Source organism: Bos mutus, chromosome 4 (assembly GCF_027580195.1).
Source record: "Bos mutus isolate GX-2022 chromosome 4, NWIPB_WYAK_1.1, whole genome shotgun sequence".
Lineage (NCBI taxonomy): Eukaryota > Metazoa > Chordata > Mammalia > Artiodactyla > Bovidae > Bos > Bos mutus.
Window position 1 is genome coordinate 106,359,115 of NC_091620.1, and position 22,935 is coordinate 106,382,049.

A 22,935-nucleotide genomic window follows, 5' to 3' on the forward strand; every position below is an offset into this window, starting at 1 on the left:
GATAAACTGAGACAGCAGTACTGAAAACGTTACCGTGGGTACAACAGATAGCTAGTGGGAAGCTGCTGTGTAACGCCAGGAGCTCAGCCCAGAGCTCTGTGATGACCTAGAGGAGTGGGACTCGGGGTAGGGAGCAGGACAAAGATGCAAGAGGGAGGGGATATACATATGCATACATATATATACACACACACTTATGGCTGATTCACATTGTCATACAGAAGAAACTAACACAACATTGTAAAGCAATTATCCTCCAATAAAAAATAAAATAAAAAAAAAGAAGATGCCCTTTTAGCCAAAGCAAATTGGATTATGATTTTGTCAACTAATTGAAAAAGGCAGTTAAGTGGGAAATCATAAAAACCGATACATGTTTCACCATGTTTACATTAAGGCGATGGCACCCCACTCCCATACTCTTGCCTGGAAAATGCCATGGGCGGAGGAGCCTGGTAGGCTGCAGTCCAGGGGGTCGCTGAGGGTCGGACACGACTGAGCGACTTCACTTTCACTTTTCACTTTCATGCACTGGAGAAGGAAATGGCAACCCACTCCAGTGTTTTTGCCTGGAGAATCCCAGGGACAGGGGAGCCTGGTGGGCTGCCGTCTATGGGGTCGCACAGAGTCGGACACGACTGAAGCAACTTAGCAGCAGCAGCAGCAAGATATCTAAAAGTGCTTTCATTCACCCTCTGGATGTCATGCCAGGGCCTCTTCTCTGAGTTTAGGTCTGCAGATTAACGATCAGCATTATCTTTCTGCATAATGCACTGGCTGTGACAGCCAGTTTGGCTTTCTTAAAGGGTACCAAAAGCTTAAAGACACCCGAAGAGTAATTGGAGCAGTCCATTTTTTAGGTTATTTGTTCACTTTTATTTATCCATACCACCCTCACCAAATTCAAAAGTAAGACTTTAAAGTGATCTTCGTCAAATCTCTTCAAAGAATTCAATTTACATTTTTATTTTTAAAAAACTTGCTTTTCACACTCATATTTCATCAATTTACTTAATATTCAATTAAATACACATTTAGAAAGATGAGAGGTAGACAAAAAAAACAAGTTTAGAAATGTACATAACCACTCCCAGGTAGCCGACAACTCAATATGGAAGGCTTCCTAAAGTAGTCTTCAAGTCAGAATCACTCACATGGATAACAGTTAGTACACTTTATCTACCAATTAGCCTAGAAAGCTGGTTAAGTAGAAGTTGGTTGGAAAGTTCTATAATAAACGGTTTTGGAAAGAACACAGGGAATGAAAGAGAAGGCATGGACAACCAATGAACTTCCCCCAACCTTCCATAATCACTCACAGGAGAGAGGCACTACAGCCCAATGAGGAGGTTATCCATCCCTCATTGTTCTTCAATGACTCCCAATAGTTTGCATTCAATTTCCAACCCCTTAGTATACAAATACCACCCGCTTGCAATCTTACACCACACACACACACACACACACACACCCTTGATGTTCCTCCAGCTGTTCTGACTTATTTGCAGTTATCTCAAACATGCTCGTCCCTGGACTGAGGAGGTCCCAATTCTAATTGTTAGTCACCTTTAGAATGTTAAGTATCATCACTTCCTCTAAAATCTCTCCCTTATGCTGCTCCTCCTCAAGAAGGCAGACACCCTGGCTTGGCAGCGCCTCTGCACCCTGTTATCTGTAGGTGACAGTGTATCCTGGCTGCCTTAGGTCAGTCCTAGGTTATGCCTGTTGTCTCCATATAAGTATAGACAGCACTCATTTCACTGTTCAAGAGTCCCAGTTTGATAAGAAAGTATATGGTCTCCCTAGACATTGTATAATACAAAGAAGATTATGCAATGGTCTATTCTCTTATTTAAAATAAAAACATACACCTCAGACTAGTCCACCTCTCAAATATGTGTAATTATTATTCACTCCTTTTCTATTCTGGAAAGAATCACATTTGGACAATAAATAATATATGGCTGTCTTTTGTACATAGCTATGTACATTATCATGCCATTTAATTTTTCTTCTCTATCTCCTTCACAAGACTATAAATGTCTTGAGGAGCAAGGGCTTATCTCATTAATCATAATAACCTCATAGCAGAGTCCAAGCTCAAAACATATTAAGTATATTCAATAATTTTTGTTGACTGTTACCAGTCAATTCAGAATACAATCCTTCTCCAAACAGCTAGCAGCATAAACAGGTATTTATAAACAGTTGAATAATAAGTGATTTCTTAACCTTGACTTATGCTCACAATAGTAATTATAGAATGCTGTAATCATATTAGTCTCAAAGAATATTATCACCAGTAACAACATAATATTTGACGTACTAGCTCAATTCATTCATATAACATGATGAACTCTCAATTTTAACAACATTACTAAGCATTAAAAGGTAATTTTTATAGAACATTTTTGTGTCTCAAGAAATGCACATAAACCCTAAAATATGGTTATTGCATTTTTGTTTAAAAAGAAAATGCAGAAATCAGCTCAGCTATTCTCTTCCTCAGAATGCCATTAAAAGCTATTTCTGCCTAGGGAAAATGACATACGTTTTATACATAAACAAATTTACAAGAACAAGCAAAGCTATTTCATATTTTAGCCTAATAACAATGGTTAGACAGCTTCCACATAATATAATTCACGGAAAAATATACAAATAACTAATAAAATGGCAGAACAAATATGATTTGAAGACCTTGGATTACTTGTCCTCATGTAGTTTGTTACTAATTACTTAAAAGCACTGAGGAAAATGGAAAACTGTTCTGTGGATAAATAAAAATCTTACACAGTAAGAACTTGATCAGAGAATGAGATAACTTGCTACCAAAATAATTATAAAATTATGACTTAGGTCTGGAATTAAAACCAAGAACATTTCTAAAATCAGTATCAAGGGGGTGGGAATAGAAGTGATCCAAAAAGGGAATTCCTCTCTCATCACTGAAAAGAACAAAAGAAACCACATTTTAAGAAACAGGTCAGGAAATAAAAGGTGGGAAAGAGGCTAAATTATAAGAAATAATTCAACTGCCTTCTTCAATTAAATTTTCAATAATTTTCATGAAGAAAAATAGATAGGTTTACATACTCAAGTTACCAATGTTGTGGCATATTAACGCAATTTCTAAATAAGTACAATTTACATATACAATTCCATATAAATTGTAAAGAGGCTAAATTATAAGAAATAATTCAACTGCCTTCTTCAATTAAATTTTCAATAATTTTCATGAAGAAAAATAGATAGGTTTACATACTCAAGTTACCAATGTTGTGGCAAATTAATGCAATTTCTAAATAAGTACAATTTACATATACAATATGTAAAAATTGTAAATTTTTATATGGAACCTCAAGTTTTATATTATCTTGCAACTAATTACAAGCTTGGGCAATCACTCAAAGCAGAGATAAAGTTAAAGCAAAATGAATACTCTTCCCCTCTCAACTTTCACAGCCATGTCTCATGCAACCATACTTTAATGACTGTTTGTAGTTACTTATAAACTATCATTATCTCACCAGGCGACAGATAGAGATTTTCCAAATGAAAGAGAGCACAACATCAGCAAGCCAGGGCAGGGGCCAGAAAAGATTACAGTCTGTAACAGAATCACTCAGCTTTCCTTTATCACTGCTAACTTGAAGGGTTTTACCTATAAATAAATTACACAATCCTTGTTCATCTACAAATATCATCCCATCCTCCCAATCTGGACCTTCATATGTGGGGAGAGTGAACAGGAAAGGGATAAGGAGTACAGTGATGGACATCAGAGGTTACTAACGCTGGTTATGTACCTACTACATGCCAGGCAGTATGACAGTGCTGCTGCTGCTGCTGCTGCTAAGTCGCTTCAGTCGGGTCCGACTCTGTGCAACCCCATAGACGGCAGCCCACCAGGCTCCCCCGTCCCTGGGATTCTCCAGGCAAGAACACTGGAGTGGGTTGCCATTTCCTTCTCCAATGCATGAAAGTGAAAAGTGAAAGTGAAGTCGCTCAGTCGTGTCCGACTCTTAGCGACCCCATGGACTGCAGCCAACCATAAAACAAAGTCCCTATCTTTGAAGTTCAAACAAACATTCTTAAGAAGATTACACATCAGCAGGATCTGAATTCAGGTCTGATTCCAAAACATGTGGTCTTTTCCCTACTAATACTAGTACTTTTTTCTACTAGTACTAGTACTACTAATACTCCTACATATTGCCCCAAGAGGGAGAACCCCTTTGGTAAGTTTTCTAAGAATGACAGGGACAGAACAACTCTTCCACTAAAATATGTGGAGAAATTGAAGATTTTTTCTCCTGAAACAGCTTCAGAGGAAATAATCAACTAATAAAACCTGACCATGACAGTTAATTTTATGTGTCAACTTGGCTGGGCCATGGTATGCAGGTACTTGGTCAAACATTATTCTGGACATTTCTGCAAGGATATTTTTGATTGAGACTATCATTTAAGTTGGGCTTCCCAGGTGGCGCTAGTGGTAAAGAATCTACTTGCCAATGCAGGAGATGCAAGAGACTTCGGTTCAATCCCTGGGTCCTAGAAATGGCCACCCACTCCAGTATTCTTGCATGAAAAATTCCATGGACAGAGCAGTCTGGTGGACTACAGTCTATGGGGTCACAAAAAGTCAGACACACATTTAAATTGGTTGGTTTTGAGTAAAGCACCTAGCTTTCCCTCCATAATGTGGGTGAGCCTTATCCAATCAGTTGAAGGCCTGAAGAGAACAAAAGACCGACTTCCCCTAGGAAAAAGAAATTCGCCGACAGCCTCTGAACTTAAACCCTGAGTATCGAGCTTGAGTGCTTCCCTAAGTCTCCAGCTTGTCAGCTTTTAGACTTAAATTCTTACGAAAATCAGTTCTTCCCCGGGTCTCCAGCCCCCCCTGCAGATCTTGGACTTGCCAGCCTCCATAATCACATAAGCCAAATCCTGAACATCTCTATTTCTACCTTTCTCTTTCTTTCTTGATATCTATCTACACACACATACACACACACACACTTTAAACACACACATACATTATACTGGTTCTGTTTCTCTGGAGAACCCTGACAAATACATCACCTAAACATTAAACACAAAATATGGAAAAACCACAACTTTGAAAGTATTTTGTATCAATCTTTATAGCTTATTTCCACCATCCTCCAGTGACAGGGATCAACTCAGTCAATGATTCATTTCTAGATTAATGGGAAGAATTTCACAAAACAATAAGTGCCAAACCCAAGTAACTTCAAACTAAAACTTCTAATTGCTACCTTTTCAAAGTGGAGCAATCTCTTGAGAGCTCTTAAACATGTTATTCACAGAACTCATTATTCAGAGAAGGAACCAGCAATATAAAAATTCTACAAGCAACACAGTCCCCAATGGAAAAACACAGGTCTCACCTCAAACTTGACTGAATATCTAATAATGCTGCCTTCTTTCCTTTAAATAATATTTATAATTATGTACATAATGTATATCTAAGTAGTACTATTATAAACTCATTATTCAATAAAATGCAAATAGAATTTATTAGCCATATCACAGTACGGTTTAAGTACACCTAATAAAAAAAGATAAGACAGCATCAGATTACATAGTAAGGCAGTTTAAAGGACTTCACCAGAATTTTATAAAATGCTGGAATTGCTCAAAACTGTATGATTTATCATTTGATCTGATTAGGCCAAAAGCAACACTTTAACTTCTGATTTCAGAAAACTCTGCCATCTCCCTCAAATATTTTTCTCAGCATTTATATACTCCAGCATTGTCTCCCAAAGCTTTTCACAGGTGTAACACTATCCAGTGCTTGAGGGTAACTGATCCTTAGACTCTAACTAAAAACATTACATACTGTCATACACTCTAATCATATATCCAATCAATCTTTTCAGCTAAAGCTTCTGTCAGGAAAAGGGACTTCCCTTTCAATGGCTAAGACTCTGCACACCCAACGCAGGGAGCCCAGGTTTGATCCCTGGTCAAGGAAGTAGATAGGACTTCCCTGGTGGCTCAGACAGTAAAGCGTCTGTCTACAATGAGGGAGACCCAGGTTCAATCCCTGGGTCGGGAAGATCCTCTGGAGAAGGAAATGGCAACCCACTCCAGTACTACTGCCTGGAAAATCCCATGGACAGAGGAGCCTGGTAGGCTACAGTCCATGGGGTCGCAAAGAGTTGGACACGACTGAGCGACTTCACTTACTTACTTACTTACTTTACAAGGAAGTAGACACCACATGCCGCAACTGAAGATCCTTCATGCTGCAAGGAAGATAGAAGACCCCGCATGCCACAACCACTTTAAGACACGGCACAACCAAATAAATAAATATACATTGCTTAAAAGAACAATAAGAAGAAACTATATATTGGCTGGTATTTGAGAAAACATATTCAAAAGGATATAGAGACCTAGGACACAAAATTCCATTTTTAACTGAGTGCATCCAAGTGTTTTCATAAGATTACATGTAGACAAGATACTAAACTTAACATCTCTGTTCTCAGGCTCTGAAAGACAAAGCCTGTTAAGGTTCAATAATTTAACAAATTCAAAAGAAAAGACATGATCTCATATGGGAGAATTGTTAGGCTTTCTTTAAACAAATACTTATCGTTTTGAGTAAAACTACACATCAAAACAATTTTCACTTCAGATACAGAATATACGCCCACATTTTAAGTAACACATTGGGATATAACACACACAACAGCAACTGAAAAGAAAACACCTAAAACCTATGCAAGTGTTACCCTCATAATTTAAAATTCATTAGGAAGCCCTGTCCCACATAATACTTACAAGCTTAGCCACAAATATGGGATCAATTTTACCAAGGATTAGAAAGTATGCACTTAATGAACTCAACTGTCAAAAGTTCACCCATTTTCTTAAACCCAATACCACTCCTCAGTTTTCCATAACTTTATACTCCAAAATTTTGTTCTGTGACATTATTAACCTCCAAAGAAAATTCCATTAAAAATTAATTATTAGAATCCCTCTGTGACAGTACTTTTTAATGTTTCTGTCAACATCAGAGCTGTTAGGGACTTCCTTGGAGGTCCAGTGGTTAAGACTCCACACTTCCACTGCAGGGGGTGTGGGTTCAACCCCTGGTCAGGGAATTAAGATCCTGCATGTCACGTAGTATGGCCAAAAGAATAAAAAACATAGTTGTTACTGTTGATCGTTCCAAATGTATCCCCCTTTTTTATATAATTAAAATAATATATGATCATTGTAGAGAATTTAGTAAATCTGGAAAATTGTAAATAGTTTTATAAACATCACCTTTATTTTCTATATCCAGAAATTACTAGCATTAACATTTTGCTGTATGTATTTTTAGGCTTTCTTCAGTCTTTCAGTTTTAAAATTAAAATTGTGATAAAAATGCAAATTAAATATTTAACTAGTCTTTTTAGCCTACAGGATTGTATACTGCAAAATATTTCTCATTTTCAAAAATTTTATGGACTTCCCTGGTGGTCCAAAGGCTACAACTGTGAGCTCCCAATGCAGAAGGCTGGTGTTCGATTCCTTGTAAGGTAACTAGATTTCACATGCCACAACTAAGACCAGTTAAATAAACACATATTTTTTTAAAAAATTATAAAACAAGATTTGTAACAGCTTTATCTTATTACACTATAACCATTCCACTATTAATTGAATATCTGAGTTCTTTTAACTTCCTACCAAGACAACACTTTGATAAACACTTTGATTATTACTAATAATCACTGACAAAAAGGCAATAAATAACACTCAGAACTCATATCCAAAAAATGCCTGTAAACAGATGAAAACATTCAACATCACCAATAAGTCAATATAATACATAGAAATTATGAGAACCCTAACAAGCTGAAAACTATAAAGCATATATATAACACCAGGAATCATAAGAAAAACATTGCAATGCAATGCTAATTATAAACTAACAAAATCCTTCTGAATAATAATTCAGACTGTGTGTATCAACGACTTTAAAGTATTTTAGGAATCTACCCTAAATAAATAATCATAGATAATTCTAGATGCTGACAAAAAAATTGTATATAGAGTTAATTCCCTTTCAATGTTAATTTAACGTTGAAACAAAACATAACATGTGTTATGCACATGTATCAAAAGTCAACGAAGACCTGATCTATGTTATCATCATTCTTACATTTCTCTTCCCCTATTATATCATCCATTTTCATTTCTGGCCCAGCATTTATTTTTCATGAGACTTGTTTGTGTGTTTGTTTTAATGATCAGTGCTCAATCTTAAAATTTCTAAGAGGAAACATGTGCTCTGGCATTCATATATTAAAACTGATGCACAACTATCTAGAATCTTTAGCCTACAGACTTCCCCCTGGCAGTCCAGTGATTAAGACTCTGTGCTTCCACTGAAGGGGCACAGGTTCGATTCCTGATCCGGAAGCTGAGATCCTGCATGCTGTGTCCTGGAGTGGCCAAAATAAAATCGATGCACAACTTAAATTACTGCAGTTTAGTATTCTACCCACAGAATAAACTTTTAAAAATAATTATGTTCTGGGGATTTCCTGATGGTCCAGTGGTTAGGACTCTGTGCTTCTACTGCAGGGAATATGGATTCAATCCCTAGTCGGGGAACTAAGATCCTGCACACCACGTGGTGTGGCCAGAAAATAATAACAACTCTTACATTTTACAGACTGGTACCCAAGGTGATCGTCAGACACCCTGTAGGAAGTTTTGCCCTTCCTGTAAGGATTGGTTTCTTTTCATTTTTTTTTAATTGAAGTGTAGTTCATTTACAATATTACATTAGTTTTACACGTACAACACAGTGATTTAATAACTTCATAGACTGCACTCCATTTAAAGCTATTACAAAATAATAGCTATATTTCTCTGTGCTATACAGTATACCCCTGTTCCTTATTTATTGTATACACAGTAGTTGTAGCTCCAGGAATGGGTTCTTTTTAAAAAATACAATAGCTGATTCATAATGAAAGTGTGAATTCATGTCTGTTTCTTACAAAAAAACTTGGCACATCCATTCTATCTGAAACAAGTGCTGAGTAAAAAGAATCCATCAACACAGCACTGACTCACAAGTGGACCTTAAAAACCAACCAATAAACCTGTTCTCCCTCCTCTATTGAGGTCCCTGACAGTGAAGGAAAACTTTTCAAAACAGGCACCTTTGACCTTTGTATTATTTAAAATCTTTATATCAAGATTAAACATACTTTCCAGTATGAATGTACCCTCCACAAAGTTCTATCCCTGACATATTGTTTGAAAGAAGAGAACTAAAAAGCAATATTTGGAGAAGAGATCTGAAGTGGAAGAGACAGAAAGGTGTACCTCACTGAACAGCGGCAGACTCAGGGCACACGGGCACACAGCTTCGGAGTCACACCGATCGCAGAGCATCAGGGAGAAACACCAAATCCCCACTCTGCAAGCCTGGCTCTCCCCAGGCAGCCACCGTGGTCACCACTCTATTCGTTTTTCCGACCCTTTGTCAACCACTATGTGCCCCAACCTAGGCCACCGTATTTCAGCTGGTGTAGAAAATAATGTGGAAGATTAGCTTCCCCCAGAACAAAACTCATTCATTATCTGACTTAAAAAGAGACAGGAGAAGGCTAACAGGTCTATGAGCCGGTCCATTTAAAACCACTTTTCTTCACACATATATATTGTGAAATAGTTTTAACTCTACAAGTGCTTTTTTTTAAAATCCTTCTGTAATATATTAAACAAGCAACAAGACTTGGCTCCTCCTAAAATACAAAAGTTCCAGGGATGTCCCTGGTGGTCCAGGGGCTAAGACTCCAAGCTCCCAACACAGGGGGCCCAGGTTCGATCCCTGGTCAGGGAACTAGATCCCATATGCTGAACTTAAGAGTTCATTAAGATCCAGCAGGTCTTAAGGAAGTCTGAAGATCCCACAAAGCTGCAACTAAGATCCAGCACAGCCAAACAAATTAAATATTTATTTAATATTTATTTAAGAATATTTATTCTTAAATAAATATAAAATTTCAAATATCTTTACCCTCTGCCTTTTCATTGTCCTTTTTGTAAGGATTGGCACATGAGAAAGAGAGAGCAAGTTAGGCTAAAAAACTGGGAATCATGCAGAAGATTATCAATATCTCAATCGTGTTGAACTGTGCTGTGAAGCTATTTCCAGAACAAAAGTGAGTAAAGCAATTAATATGTCAGCAACTATATTACAAAACATTTCTTTCTTTATTCTTAGACTCCTCAGCAAGGTGTTCTAATATATAGTTCAAGCCATACTTTCAAAAGTCGAGTTGCTCTAAAAGTGACTCTATCAAAATGTACTCCCTTGGGTTTAATCTTTTAATCATCTTAAAGTTTTTACAATCTATAGTATAAATAACGCTCTCAAGAGCAATTTAACATAACTTCATTTTGACATTTCAATAAAGATGTTCAAATTTTTCCCTTTGAAATAATAGCACAAATATTTATGGCAATGATACTGTACAAATATGTTTAAAATACAAGATAACAAGAGGTTAAAGCTGAGAAGAGATTCTAGTGAAAAATTCCAAGTAAGACAGCCTCACTTACACATAAGAAAAGCAAAGCTTCAAGACGCAGACTTCTCCAACTTTACAGAATATCAGGAAAGTTTGGGGGGCTTCCCAGGTGGCCTAGTGGTAAAGGATCTGCCTGCCAATGCAGGAGACACAAGTTAGATCCCTGGTCCAGGAAGATCCTACATGACTCAGAGCAACTAAGCCCATGTGGGCAACTTCTGAAGCCGACACACGCTAGTAGCCTGTGCTCTGCAACAAGAGAACCTGAACAAGAGTAGCCCCCACTTGCTGCAACTAGGGAAAAGCCTGGACAACGAAGACCCAGCACAGCCAGATAAATCAAGTGTACCATACTAGCTTAAAAAAAGAAAAAAAGAAACGTTTGGTATTATTCTCATTATCAGTTAGTAATATTTAAGTGATGTGTATAATATACTTTAGTTGACAGTGTGCAATAAATTAAGTGCCTGCCCAAAATGACTTATTTCATATATAATTTATAGAGATAATAGTCAGAATGGCATATAAAATCCATATTGAAATACTGAAGGGGAAGAAGTTTTAAAATAAAGAGTGAAGTTCATCCATGAACAATTCCAATCAACATAAAAGAATAATACAAGCAAAAACATAAGAGCAGTAGGATGGAAATAAATCAGGTCATGGGAACACGACAAGAGTCTCTTCGTGCTAGAAAAGACCAATGTAAGGATGAAACTTCGGAGAAGGCAATGGCACCTCACTCCAGTACTCTTGCCTGGAAAATCCCATGGACGGAGGAGCCTGGTAGGCTGCAGTCCATGGGGTGGCTAAGAGTTGGACACAACTGGGCGATTTCACTCTCACTTTTCACTTTCATGCATTGGAGAAGGAAATGGCAACCCACTCCAGTGTTCTTGCCTGGAGAATCCCAGGGACGGTGGGGCTGGTGGGCTGCCGTCTATGGGGTCGCACAGAGTCGGACACGACTGAAGCAACTTAGCAGCAGCAGCAGCAGCAAGGATGAAAATTGGCATCAGCGCTTCTGTGCCTTTAAAGATGCCCTGTGCTGAAGAAATCACTTAGCTTCATCAATGGCAATTTCAGATTACGTGAAGAAAGTGCAGTGTCCCAAGCTAGGCGGTGATTCTGACCATCCTCTTTGCCCCATCCACTATTTTTCCTCAATTAACAAATATCCTCATCCTTTTCTGGATCCTGCTGTTATCTCAGCTTCCTGTCTTCTTTCTCTCCATGAAACTGCATTAACAGGCAGGCAACATTTGTGGCCCCCATATCCTGTCACTTCATCTTGAGAACATGTCACCATCCATAAAGTCCTTTATCCTCACCCTCTAGACCTTCCTCCTCTAGTCTGCTGCCCACATGGTATCCTAAATTTTAACATAGCTCAAGACATGCTCACTGCATCTCCTACATTCTCTTTAAAAAGCACGCCCTTGATCCCATTTATATGAAATGTCCAGAAGACACAAATCCATAGAGACAGAAAGTAGATTAGTGTTTGCCAAAGGATGTGGGAAGAAAGGGAATTGGGAACGACTGCTAACAGACACAGGGTTTCTTTCTAGGGTGGTGGAAATATTCCAGAATTAGATAATAGTGCTGGCTGCACAACATCGTGAATACACTGAAAACCACTGAATTGTACACTTGAATATGGTGAATCTGATGTTATTTAAATGTGATCTCAATAAAAAACTGCAAATTAAAGATAAATGAAAATAAGCAAATATATGAGCACGTACACACACACACACGCACACACGCACACAGCACGTCCCTCCTTCTAACTTTCCTTTTGCCTTGCAAAATAATAAACCCCCCATAAGTGGAATTATTCAGGCAGAAGCTGAATGATCATCTGTCAGCAATATGCTATTGAAGGGCTAACTGAAGTGAGGAGGAAATTACACTAGATTACCCTTAAGTATTTTTCATCTTTAAGTTTCTACGTCACAAACCAAGATGAAGCGATTAGAACAAGGGTAATTTTTTAAAGTGACCAGAAAGAAAAAATGTGAAGCATTACTTGAAAAGTTACTTTTTTTTTTTCTATTCAAAATGAACACTGGAGACCATAATGAAGCAAAAGAACAAAAATGAAAGATTGAAAATGAAGAGCATTGGAAATTAAGAAAAATTATTAAGTAAATTAGATAATAGCACAAAAACAAAGAAGTGATATTCAGAACTAAACATAACAGTTGATTTGTTTATACAAAATTTATCCTGTATATATAATTGTTTTTCTATAGAAATTCTGAAGTCTTTTTTCTTTCTTAGGTGAAGAAGGTGTTAGAAAAAAATCTAATGGAGAAGAGATTCAAATCAAATTACTGCTGACAGGCATGTGACTAGGTTAATAAAGTAAACAATGGATGGATGACATAATAGAAAGTTATTTCCCTCAAATTCAGCCTTTTCTCTTTAAAGTTCATTACTGCAACAATGAGCATCCTTTGTGAGGAAATTTAGAGGGGAACAAAAAACATTGTTGATGATACAAAAAGCAAGAAACTTTAAAATTTTCTACTACAAATCAATTTCTGCAAACATCTGTAATAGGCTGCTGTAGAAAAGAATCTCATTTAAATATTAAATGACCAAATTTCAGTGGAGGGGAAAAGCTATTAGTATACACATATGCAGTATTAGAAAAGGGGTCATTCAGTAACTATTCATTATTTGATTTTACACAGAACATTAAAACATTTGACATATTTGCCTGGTCATAAACCATAATTTATAAAACACCAAATTTTAAAAGGAAGCTCAGTTTGAATGCTATCCAAATAAGCAAGCTATACAAAATGATGATTCTTTTACTCCCCCTAGAAGCTTTCAAATTTAGGCTTCCAAAAGAATGAAAGAAATGGAATTTCTGAGTCTGTCAAGAACTTTCTCCTCCTGTCCTTTTATAATTAAAAATTTAGACCACACAGAGTCGAAAACACGACTTTTTAATGACCCAAACTCCTTATGAATTTAGAGATCATAATCCACTTTGGCATCCAGAAACAAGTTTACACCTGTTTCAGCTTCAAAGAATATTTTTCCATACAAGCAGCTACAGCATACCCATCTAAAGAGTAAATTTTGTTACAAGCCCCATTCAGAAGCCAGAAGATTATACTTCAAAATCATATTCCAAATAATGGTCTGGTGATCCGCAGCATCGGCACCAGTCTGAGAGCTTGTCAGAAATGCAAAATTTCACCCCAGACCTACTATTGTGAGAGTTTGTGGTATTGCTTGGGAATATTAAATTCTGTTTATAAAGGTTAAGAAAATAAATGGATTGGATGAAACTCATAAGAAGTTATCATCACTGATGGTAGTAAGCTAACACTCAGTGACTTAGTTAAGCACAGTAATGAGAGCTTGTAAGACCAAGAGAAAAGTCACAAGACACGTTAAAATTAGGTAAATCAGTAACCTGTAAGATATTCCAAAATAGAAAGGAATGGCAAGACCAAGCCATTATCATGCCATCTCTGGACTGACAGCGATGCCATTCCGTATCAGCCTTCCAGCAAGCACGTTCAGTATGAGGCTATTCTGGACCCTCAGGTGCTCTCACCAAGAAACGCAAATAGCCCCCATGGCTCATCAGCAGGCAAACTGGTAAACCTACACCTGTATCTAAGTGTACCTGTCCCCACTCTCTTCGATTCAGCAAGTATGTATCCCAGGAAGTAAGATGCCCAGGTCTATGCAGAGTTCTTCCTCAACTCTAGTCCACATAAGCATGTACATCATCAGTGGGAAAGGCTGATGTGAGAGACACAGGACACATGAATTTTGTGTACCCAGGATTCAGGTACAAAAAAGTGAAAGGACTCAGGTCCTTCCTTTCAATCTCTTCAGTCTCCTTAAGGTCGTTAACCTACCGCCCCTCTCCTAACCACCCCCTACGGTTTTCCTCTTGCTTTTGGCTGTGTGTTTTAAACTGATTTGATAAATCGTATGATTCAAGCATTTTAATTTGGTGGCTGAGCCTGTCTATTCCATACCTCTGGGACAGCTGGTAGTGTACTCAGAGGCTAACTACTGCATCAAGGTAATTTCCTACAAAACATCTACTGAAAAGTAATATGCATTTCAAAAGGTCCCTGTGTGATTGATAATGTGAATTCAAGTTTAGAAACACTGAGCGGGACTGTTGGAGAAAGCTGCACAAAGACAGAAATTTGGGTGTCAGAATGATGCTCAGAACAGCATCCTGAATAAAAGCCCTCATGTACCCCCCTGAAAATAACTCACAGCCCCAGAACAAGGGAGAGAATGCTAAGAAATCCATTTTCAACAACCATCATGTACGGCTTAGAGCAACATTGCAGCTATTGGTGACTCTCGTTCAACTCCAGCTTTGTAAAACTCCACGCAACTTGAGAAAACACATAGAAAAGTACAGCATAATGTATCTCAACACTAATCCAGCACTTTTTCTTGCTGGGAATTAAAAAAATACACTTTTTCCGATACATTATGTTTCAAGAACACCAATCTAAAGGACCTACGACTACCAGAAACAGAGAAAGGGTCATGACTTTCTTAACAAGACTGCAGTGACGACTTGGACTATCCAAGAACAGAGTTGAGCAGAATGACCTAAGAAGTGATCTTAATGAGCTGTATACTTCTCACCGGCCACCGGTTCCTGACTTCATCAGCTCTGGTAATTTTATGTATTTACTGTATTTCACTGTTCCTGACACATAGTAAGGACTCAATAAATGTTCTGAAATAATAATAAAAAAAATTTTAATGTCACCCTTTCTTTGATTTATCTGAGACAAATTTAATTCAATTCCTTGATTCTGAGAAATTCTTGAGAACGAAGGTATAATTCCATATATCAAATCAGCATATCTTCATAACACTCCCTCATTCCATACTCCAAAGTTGGATTTTATATTTTCTATTATTAATTTCATTCTAATTTTCCATGACACAATGAAGCACATTAATCTACCCATTAAGAAATAATCTGACCATTTCTAAAAGTCATCAACAATTATATATCAAGGATATACATACACAGGAAAGATTAGCTATTATTTTGACATTTTTTTCTAGGTCCAGATTAAGACATCTTAGGGAAATATCAATTTAAAACATCTACAGAAGAACTAAAATAGAAACTGGACACTGTCACACACATAAACGTCATAAACAAGTTCTAAAACAAGAGGCCAAAAGTGTTGAGAATGTTTAGTGAAGAATAAGATGAGAGTATCGGGAAAAGAATGTAAAAGTTCTAAAGATCATTTCTGTAAGGAATATGCTTGCTATTACTTCTGAAACAGGGATGTGTGTTTATGTTTCAAAGGAAAAGATTTATATTGGAAAGCACATAACTTCCCATTCCAATAAAGAAATATTTATAAAAAGAATAAGGAAACACCCATAGAGAATGGCTGAGTGTATTCCCTTCCAAATGCCCTATCGAATACTGTTCACGCCACACATTTAGTATAGCCATGAACGGTTAAAGTACTCAAAGGACATCAGACACTTCAGCACAGGTTTTTACACTGTGTTTCATGGGTTTTAAATGCCATGTGCTTAAGAACTGAGTCCACAAGCTCACAGAGAAAGAAGTAACCTTATAGATTTTTGTGTCCTCTGCAGCTAACAGCATGAGAGCAGACATCTGACAAGCATTCAATAAACACTATTACCATTCTCTGAGGCAAAAATCTTAATTGGAAAACAATCTAAACACTACCATCATCACCACCACAAGTGAAAAAGTAGCTCTCAAGATTTCCAAGTGAATCCACTTCCATGTTAAACAATGGGAACAAGAAAAGAGTAATTGTCTTATTCATTACAAAGGGCTAAGAATGGATCTTCTGTTTGCAAACTTAATCCACTCCAACTAGTGCAGTTAACTGCCCACTAAAACACAGCACCTTGTCTTTCACAAATCTGATGCTTGATCCATGTTCTTAATGGAAAGCATTAAACGCATGTACTCTATTTCATTCCTTGTTATGTGACATACAGTCTGTAATGTGAAAATTAAGAGGCAAAATGCTTATTGTTATAAGCAATGGCAGGAAAAAAATGACTTCAATTTCAAAATATCCTACCCTAAACCCTGGTTTGTTCACATATGAACATCCAAGTTTCAATGATAAATCCTTTAAAATCCATTCAACCAATAACTGCAGTTATGTTTTGTGCAGCACAGGACCCAAATTCAAGGCTGGTGCTCCACTTGGGTTGATAAATTTTAATAAGCTGCTATTCCCCATTAGGGAGTTGGTCACTGGTTTTAACAAACTCCTTGAAGAGTTCATTTCAGTTATTCCTGCCTTGCTGGATGTGTAACAATTTAATCTTGTTGCTTTCTTCCTAAGGGGTAGAAAGATGATGCTCAAATGAGAGCACTTGCAAAGGGGACTTGAGCAATGAAATTTAGGAGCTGGCTGGACGGGCCTGAGGGAAAGGGTCCTCTAAAGAGAGTGCCTACAACTTGGGGGTAGGGGAGAGACTGACAAAGGGAGGTGGGAAAAGAGCAGCAAAGAAATCTAGTTTCCTTAGAAACGAGACTCATAGCTCCAGAAGTTATTTCAAACATAGTTTAACTTGACATGACCCATTCTGACCCAAAACTTTGCTTTACACTACTGAAAGGCAAGTTTGCCTGTTAACACCAGTAAATAATTTCACAGATTATTAGCTTATTTCAAGAAAGAATTTCACAGTTACAGAAAGGTCATATTTATCTTTGTTATATACATAACATATCTTGCAGCCTTCTATGATAGTTTTACAAGATGGAAATAACAAGAGACAGTGGCTTTAGATATTGAGGGGAATATTTAAGAAAATGACATATCTAATTCCAAATCTATCATCTACACACACTGTGTGAGCTAAAAGTCCCTAGAAAGTGGTTGCAAACTACAAACTCTGCCACCACAGCCCTCCAGATTCCCCTAAGAGGGCATGCCAGTACCTTGGGACTCAGCTGATGGGCAAGGACACTTTGAAAAAGCACTCCAAGAGATGCTGATACTCAACCAAACACCTCCTGCCCCACTGCCCCTATCAGCTAATAATGTTTCACCACCTGCTGCGGATGTATTTTTTTTTTTTTGTGCTGTTCTTCTATTCCAAATGTTAACTAAGTGAAGTCATTAGAATAGAGCATCTGAATTCAATTGGCATTTATCCAGTTTTTAAGAGGTAAAAATAAATCCATGAACAGCAAATCAATTTAACATCCTTTCAAACAATTCCATTTTAAAGCCATATAACAAATTCTGAACGCAAAGCTATTTAGAGTCATAGCTTTCCAATTTAAGTAGTTAAGTCCGCTAACATATTTCCACAAATCAAACATTCACTACCAAGAAGCAGTAGAAAAAAAAAGTTCCAGCATTCCTCACAATCCACTTAAACTTCAGTAAGGGATAATAACTCAGATTTTTTAAGCAAGTAAATAAAGAATATTATTTCAAGGTTATCATAACTCTCCCTTTGTACATGATACCTCAAATCCTACAGGCTTTACATTTAGATAATTTTCTTATTTATGGATAATTTCAAGTAAAACTAGTTAAAGAAGTAATTCTCCTTCAAACTAACACTCCTGGTTTTCAGGGTTCATATTATTCATACTCCAGTCCACTGGTATGTATCTCACAATCCCCAAACTTCTTCAACTTCAATATTGCTGTTTACACAACTATAAAGCACATCAAGAAATAGCTCTCAAAACTCCCAACTCTTAAAATCATCAGACAACATGTGTGCATCAACAACCTGGTAGTTTTTACAGCTGTCAGTCCTAGTCTACATACAGTTAGGCCCAAATACGAAGAAAAAAACTTAGGGGGGGAAAAAAAAACAACTCCAAAAACAAACTAAGAAAATATACTTACCTTAATTGGAGCACTACTAAACTTAATTTTCCTGTTTGCCGGGATGTCTTCTTCTTCTGGCAATCCAGCGATCTCTGAGCATTCCACATCAGGCTGACAGTAATTGTTTTCATCACTATCTTCCTGCTCCTCCTGTTCAGTACCTGTCTCTCCCCAGTCTGAATTATACCTGGATCTCACCCTATACACATTATAGTCACTGTGCATGTAAACATGGGAGCTCCCAAAATGATGCGGCTCTTCAAATACTTCCTTTTCACAGGTGAACCTAGATACCTCAGCAGAGGTGAAATCACCACCTGCAAGTTCTCTCCTCTGTTGCATTGCTGCCTCACTCTCCACCAAACGAGCTTCTGCGTCTTCTGAAGGTTCGTTCTGTGGTGAAGGGATTTCAGGCTCTGGCACTGCCTCGCTTTCACCACCAGGTTCTTCAGGGGTGTCTCTGTCAGTTCTGCCGGGAGCCTCCCGGTTAGATGCGGGGTCCTCAGCTGCCTTGCTCTGCTGCGCCTCTTCACTGGGCACAGAAGCTAGAGAGGTACTTTTCGAAGCCACCTCTAGTCCTGGGCTTGTGTTACGCTTCTGAGCATCCTCTGCATCGTCACTGTGCTTGCTTGGAGGAGACCAAGAATTAGAATCCTTAAGGTGCCCAAAGGTGTCAAGATTTGTAACGGTAACAGATGGTAAATTGAGGGGATAATGCCCAGTCACTGAGTATTCGTTGTTCTCAGCCTTCTCGGAAATGATGGCACTGGGGGAATCGGTGTTCTCAAATACTGCACTCAGTTGACTCACAGTTGGGGAGACAGCCTCGGTCCGGGAGCTAAGACTGTCCAGGGAATCAGTACTGCCTCGGTTGGACTTGGAACCACCCCATTCATCCTGAGGTTCACTCCCTCCAGCTTTCTCCTTCTTTGGGGAATAGCGGTTGTTTTGTCCTGACTCATGCACACTTCTCTCAAACATCTTGCGAGTTTCTGTGAACTTAGAATATGAAGGGCCATCGTACATTGTGTCAAATCTACTAATTCGTTCTGAAACAGAGGACTCCAACTTAACAACCGAGCCATCTGTTTTTTCCAGAAATTCTCTGGGCTTCATTCGCCTCTGCGGGGATGAAGGTCCACCTCTGCCCCTTGTTCTGGCCATGACTGCGGCATTCTCACTGGGTTCCATACCCATCTGCATAAATAGGTTTTTAATTCTGTTGACATTGGAGCCATACTTCCTCCCCCTGCTCTGCTGGGAGCCCTCACCTTCTTTTGTTTTTTGTTCCCCATCTGACTTGGGTTTGTCAAAGGTACTTTTCAATGCCTGGAACTCAGTTCTATATGCATTCCTGTGAGGAGAGGCACTTCTGAGCGTGGTACGTTCACCTGAAGACTCGGTTTTCAACATTTTTACTTCAGGGGTGAAAAGCCAATGTTCATAATGATCAGGTAAAAAAACCAAAAAAACAAAACACCTCTCTTCTCTAATCACCAGTATCTGGTCAAGAAAAAGTACCTCTCAAATGGCATACTGTGTCAGTGATCCTCCCAACAGGTGTATTAGGAAATTATTCAGTCAAGAGTTACACAAAATGGCTTTTTCAAAGCAAGACTACAGGTTCATCTGTAACAGAAAAGAATGAATTTCTGAATTCATTTACTTATTTGAATTTATGCTTAGTCAACTATTAATACATTTTTCAAAGTGGCTTAGCCACATGTCAACTAAGAAATTACTTTTTGAACTGGAAACTTTAAAGCCAAGAATTTAAAAGTTATAACTCTGATCAATCTTGGGTAACAAAACTGTTTCAAACATAACTTGAGGACCCCCACACACACCAAAATCACACACACACCAAAATCATACACACACACACGTGACACATAAGTACACTTGAAAGCAATACTTTAGCCCCAGTTTTGGTTGGTTTTGTGAATGACCTTAAAAGAAACCAGCAGTCCCCAGATCTTTAAGAAATCATCAAACTATCCAGAAAAATGATATTTACTTGAGATTCCCTACATCGGGTAGAACTTATTCTTTCTGCACAAGCATAATTAAAAGTTCAGAATCTATGTTTACAAACTCCAAAACATGCCTACAGTGGTTTATTCCATTCTTTCTGGTCCAATATTCTCACCTATATCATCCCCAAAGCAACCCTAGTGGAATTTCAGACCAAAACAAGCATAATAACGTTCTTAAATGGCAGTAAGTTTCACTCTAAGTTCAGAACCATATCAAATATTTGGAAGTTTCCTAAGAGTGAATTATTAATTATAGAGTGGGATATACAATATCATGGGAATCAATGTATGAAAACGTGACGATCAGAAGGTAAACAGACCATGAAACCTCTTTTCACAGCCCTGATTTGTTTATTACACTTGCCCCTAACTTACTACAAGCTCAGAATACAACGCAATGCATGCTGGCCGGTTTCCTCAAGCCCACAGCTGGATTTTACATCAATATGCCAGCAAGCAAATACTTCAAGATCCGCTGTGGAGCAGACACTGTAGCTCTAAAGATTTTTCATTTTGTTTTGGTTTTGTTTTGTTTTTTTAATATTAGGCCGAGCCCTATCACCCGCACGCTCCATCAGATGAGGAAGCACACACTTTCATTGAAACTGTCTCCAACCAAACTCGGCTCCTGGCCCAGCACGCATGCATGGCCCATGCAGACAAACAAGAAAGGCTTCAGAGTGTGGTGCCTGTTTTTCTGTCAGGCATCGACAATCTCCTTCTACCCTGACATTTGTTTCAGACTTCACACTCTCCCCCCCCCCACCCCCACCCTCACACCCCACTCCCGCCCCCACCAATTCCAAACCCCGAAGAGGCGGGGGCGGGGGCGATGGGGCCGCCGAGGGATTCAAAACCTGCCCTCACAAAAGACAAACATAAATAACACCAACTTGAGAGGCAGCCGATTCCCAAGCCTGGTTCGGGACGCAATCCCTCGGCCCCCGGGCAGGGGCAGGGCCGGGAGAGCAGGTGACGCCAAGCGCTATGGTAGGAGGTCGCGGACTAGCTTTGTGCCAAGAAGCACCTGAAGTCCTAACATATTGGCTGCGGCTCCCGGCGGCTGCCAGGCGGATGCCGGCGTGGCTCGGGAAAAGCCGAGCTCCCCAGCCACATTTAAAAAAAAAAAAAAAAAAGGAAAAAATTACAGGGTAATGCTAATAAATCCCTTTGTTTTTCGTCCCAGAGTGCCAGGAGACAATAGATCCCACTGATAATGCCTCTGATCCTCAACCTATCGCTCCCCAACCGCAACCCACCCCCACCCTCAGCCTGCAACTCAGCCTTTGTACATCCCGATTTTTTTCCTCCTCATCTCCACCCTCCCCAACTCCTCGCCCCGCGCACAGCCTCCCCCTTACCCGAGCCGGAGCCGCCGCCGGCGGGGAGGGTCAGGCGGCCGTGGCTCCCACCCCCTCCTCCGAGGCGCCCCCCGCCCCGCGGTGGCCGCAACTCGGCTCGGCGCCGGCCCGCTCGCCGCCCCTCCACCCGCTCCTCACGGCGCAGCGCGGAGGGTGGCTGCGGCGGCCGCTTCCACTCGCGCCGCGGCCCCCACGCGCGCCCGGCCCGCGGAGGGCGGCCCGGGGAGGCGCGCTGCACTGCCCAACGCCATTGCGGGCGGGCGGCGGCCCGGGCCCCGAGGCGCTCGCACCCTCGGGCCGGCCTGGGGCTGGGGTCCCGGCCGGGGCAGGGGCCTCGCCCACGTGCGACCGCCCGCGCCGGGCCGTTTGGCCGGCCGCGGAGCCGAGGTGGAATGGGGGAGAGGCCGCGGGGGTGAGGAAGGCCCGGGGTAACAGGTGCCTCACCTCGGCTGATGGGATTAACTCTAGGGCCGCAGAGAGAGGGAGCCCGGCAGCAAAATCCCAGGAGAGGGAGAGAGGGAGCCTCTGGCGGCCAACGGAGGGCGAAAAGCACCGGCCCGAGGCGAGGCCGCCCCACCCCGCCCCCAGCCCCGCGCCGTGGGCGCAGAGCCCCTCGGGCTTGGGGCACGGCCTGCCCTTCGGCTCGGGTCTTGGAGCCGCGAGAACTGGGTTCTTGGGGCCCCATCCCACAGAGTCTGCAGTTAACTCCATGACCCCAGGGCATCTAAAACCCTGGGCCACGCTCCTGGCCTGCAAGGCCAATCCCTAGGCCCAGATCCAGAATGGCCGCCACTTAGGCCGCTGAGCTTCACCTAACACCCACCTTGACCTTAAGGCGCCACTGCTAAAAAGAGAGAGAGGAGGAACTCTTCTGGCTTTCTCGTCAGGAAACAGTTTTTCAGACTCCCCCGCCCAACCCCCCACCCCTTTTATAAATGCTCAGTACCCTCTCCTTTCCCCATCAAAAATACAGGAAGTGTTACAGCCTTCCTGCAAAATATAAAATCTATCATGACTGTCAATAAAGACCTTTAAACCAGTCCTCAAAAAAAAAAAAAAAAATGGAGTA

The 22,935-nt window shown here is 39.9% G+C and overlaps 1 protein-coding gene across 1 annotated transcript in view; it reads right to left on the bottom strand.

Moving 5' to 3' along the window:
- The window catches only part of PPP1R9A (protein phosphatase 1 regulatory subunit 9A), a 350,686-nt gene extending 328,225 nt beyond the window's left edge, over nt 1-22,461 (bottom strand). Inside the window, 2 exon segments of the mRNA XM_070369831.1 lie at nt 18,488-20,098; nt 22,311-22,461. Of these exon segments, the coding sequence (XP_070225932.1) occupies nt 18,488-19,882 (1,395 nt within the window). The 5' untranslated portion in view covers nt 19,883-20,098; nt 22,311-22,461.
- Between the last annotated feature and the right edge of the window lie 474 nt (nt 22,462-22,935).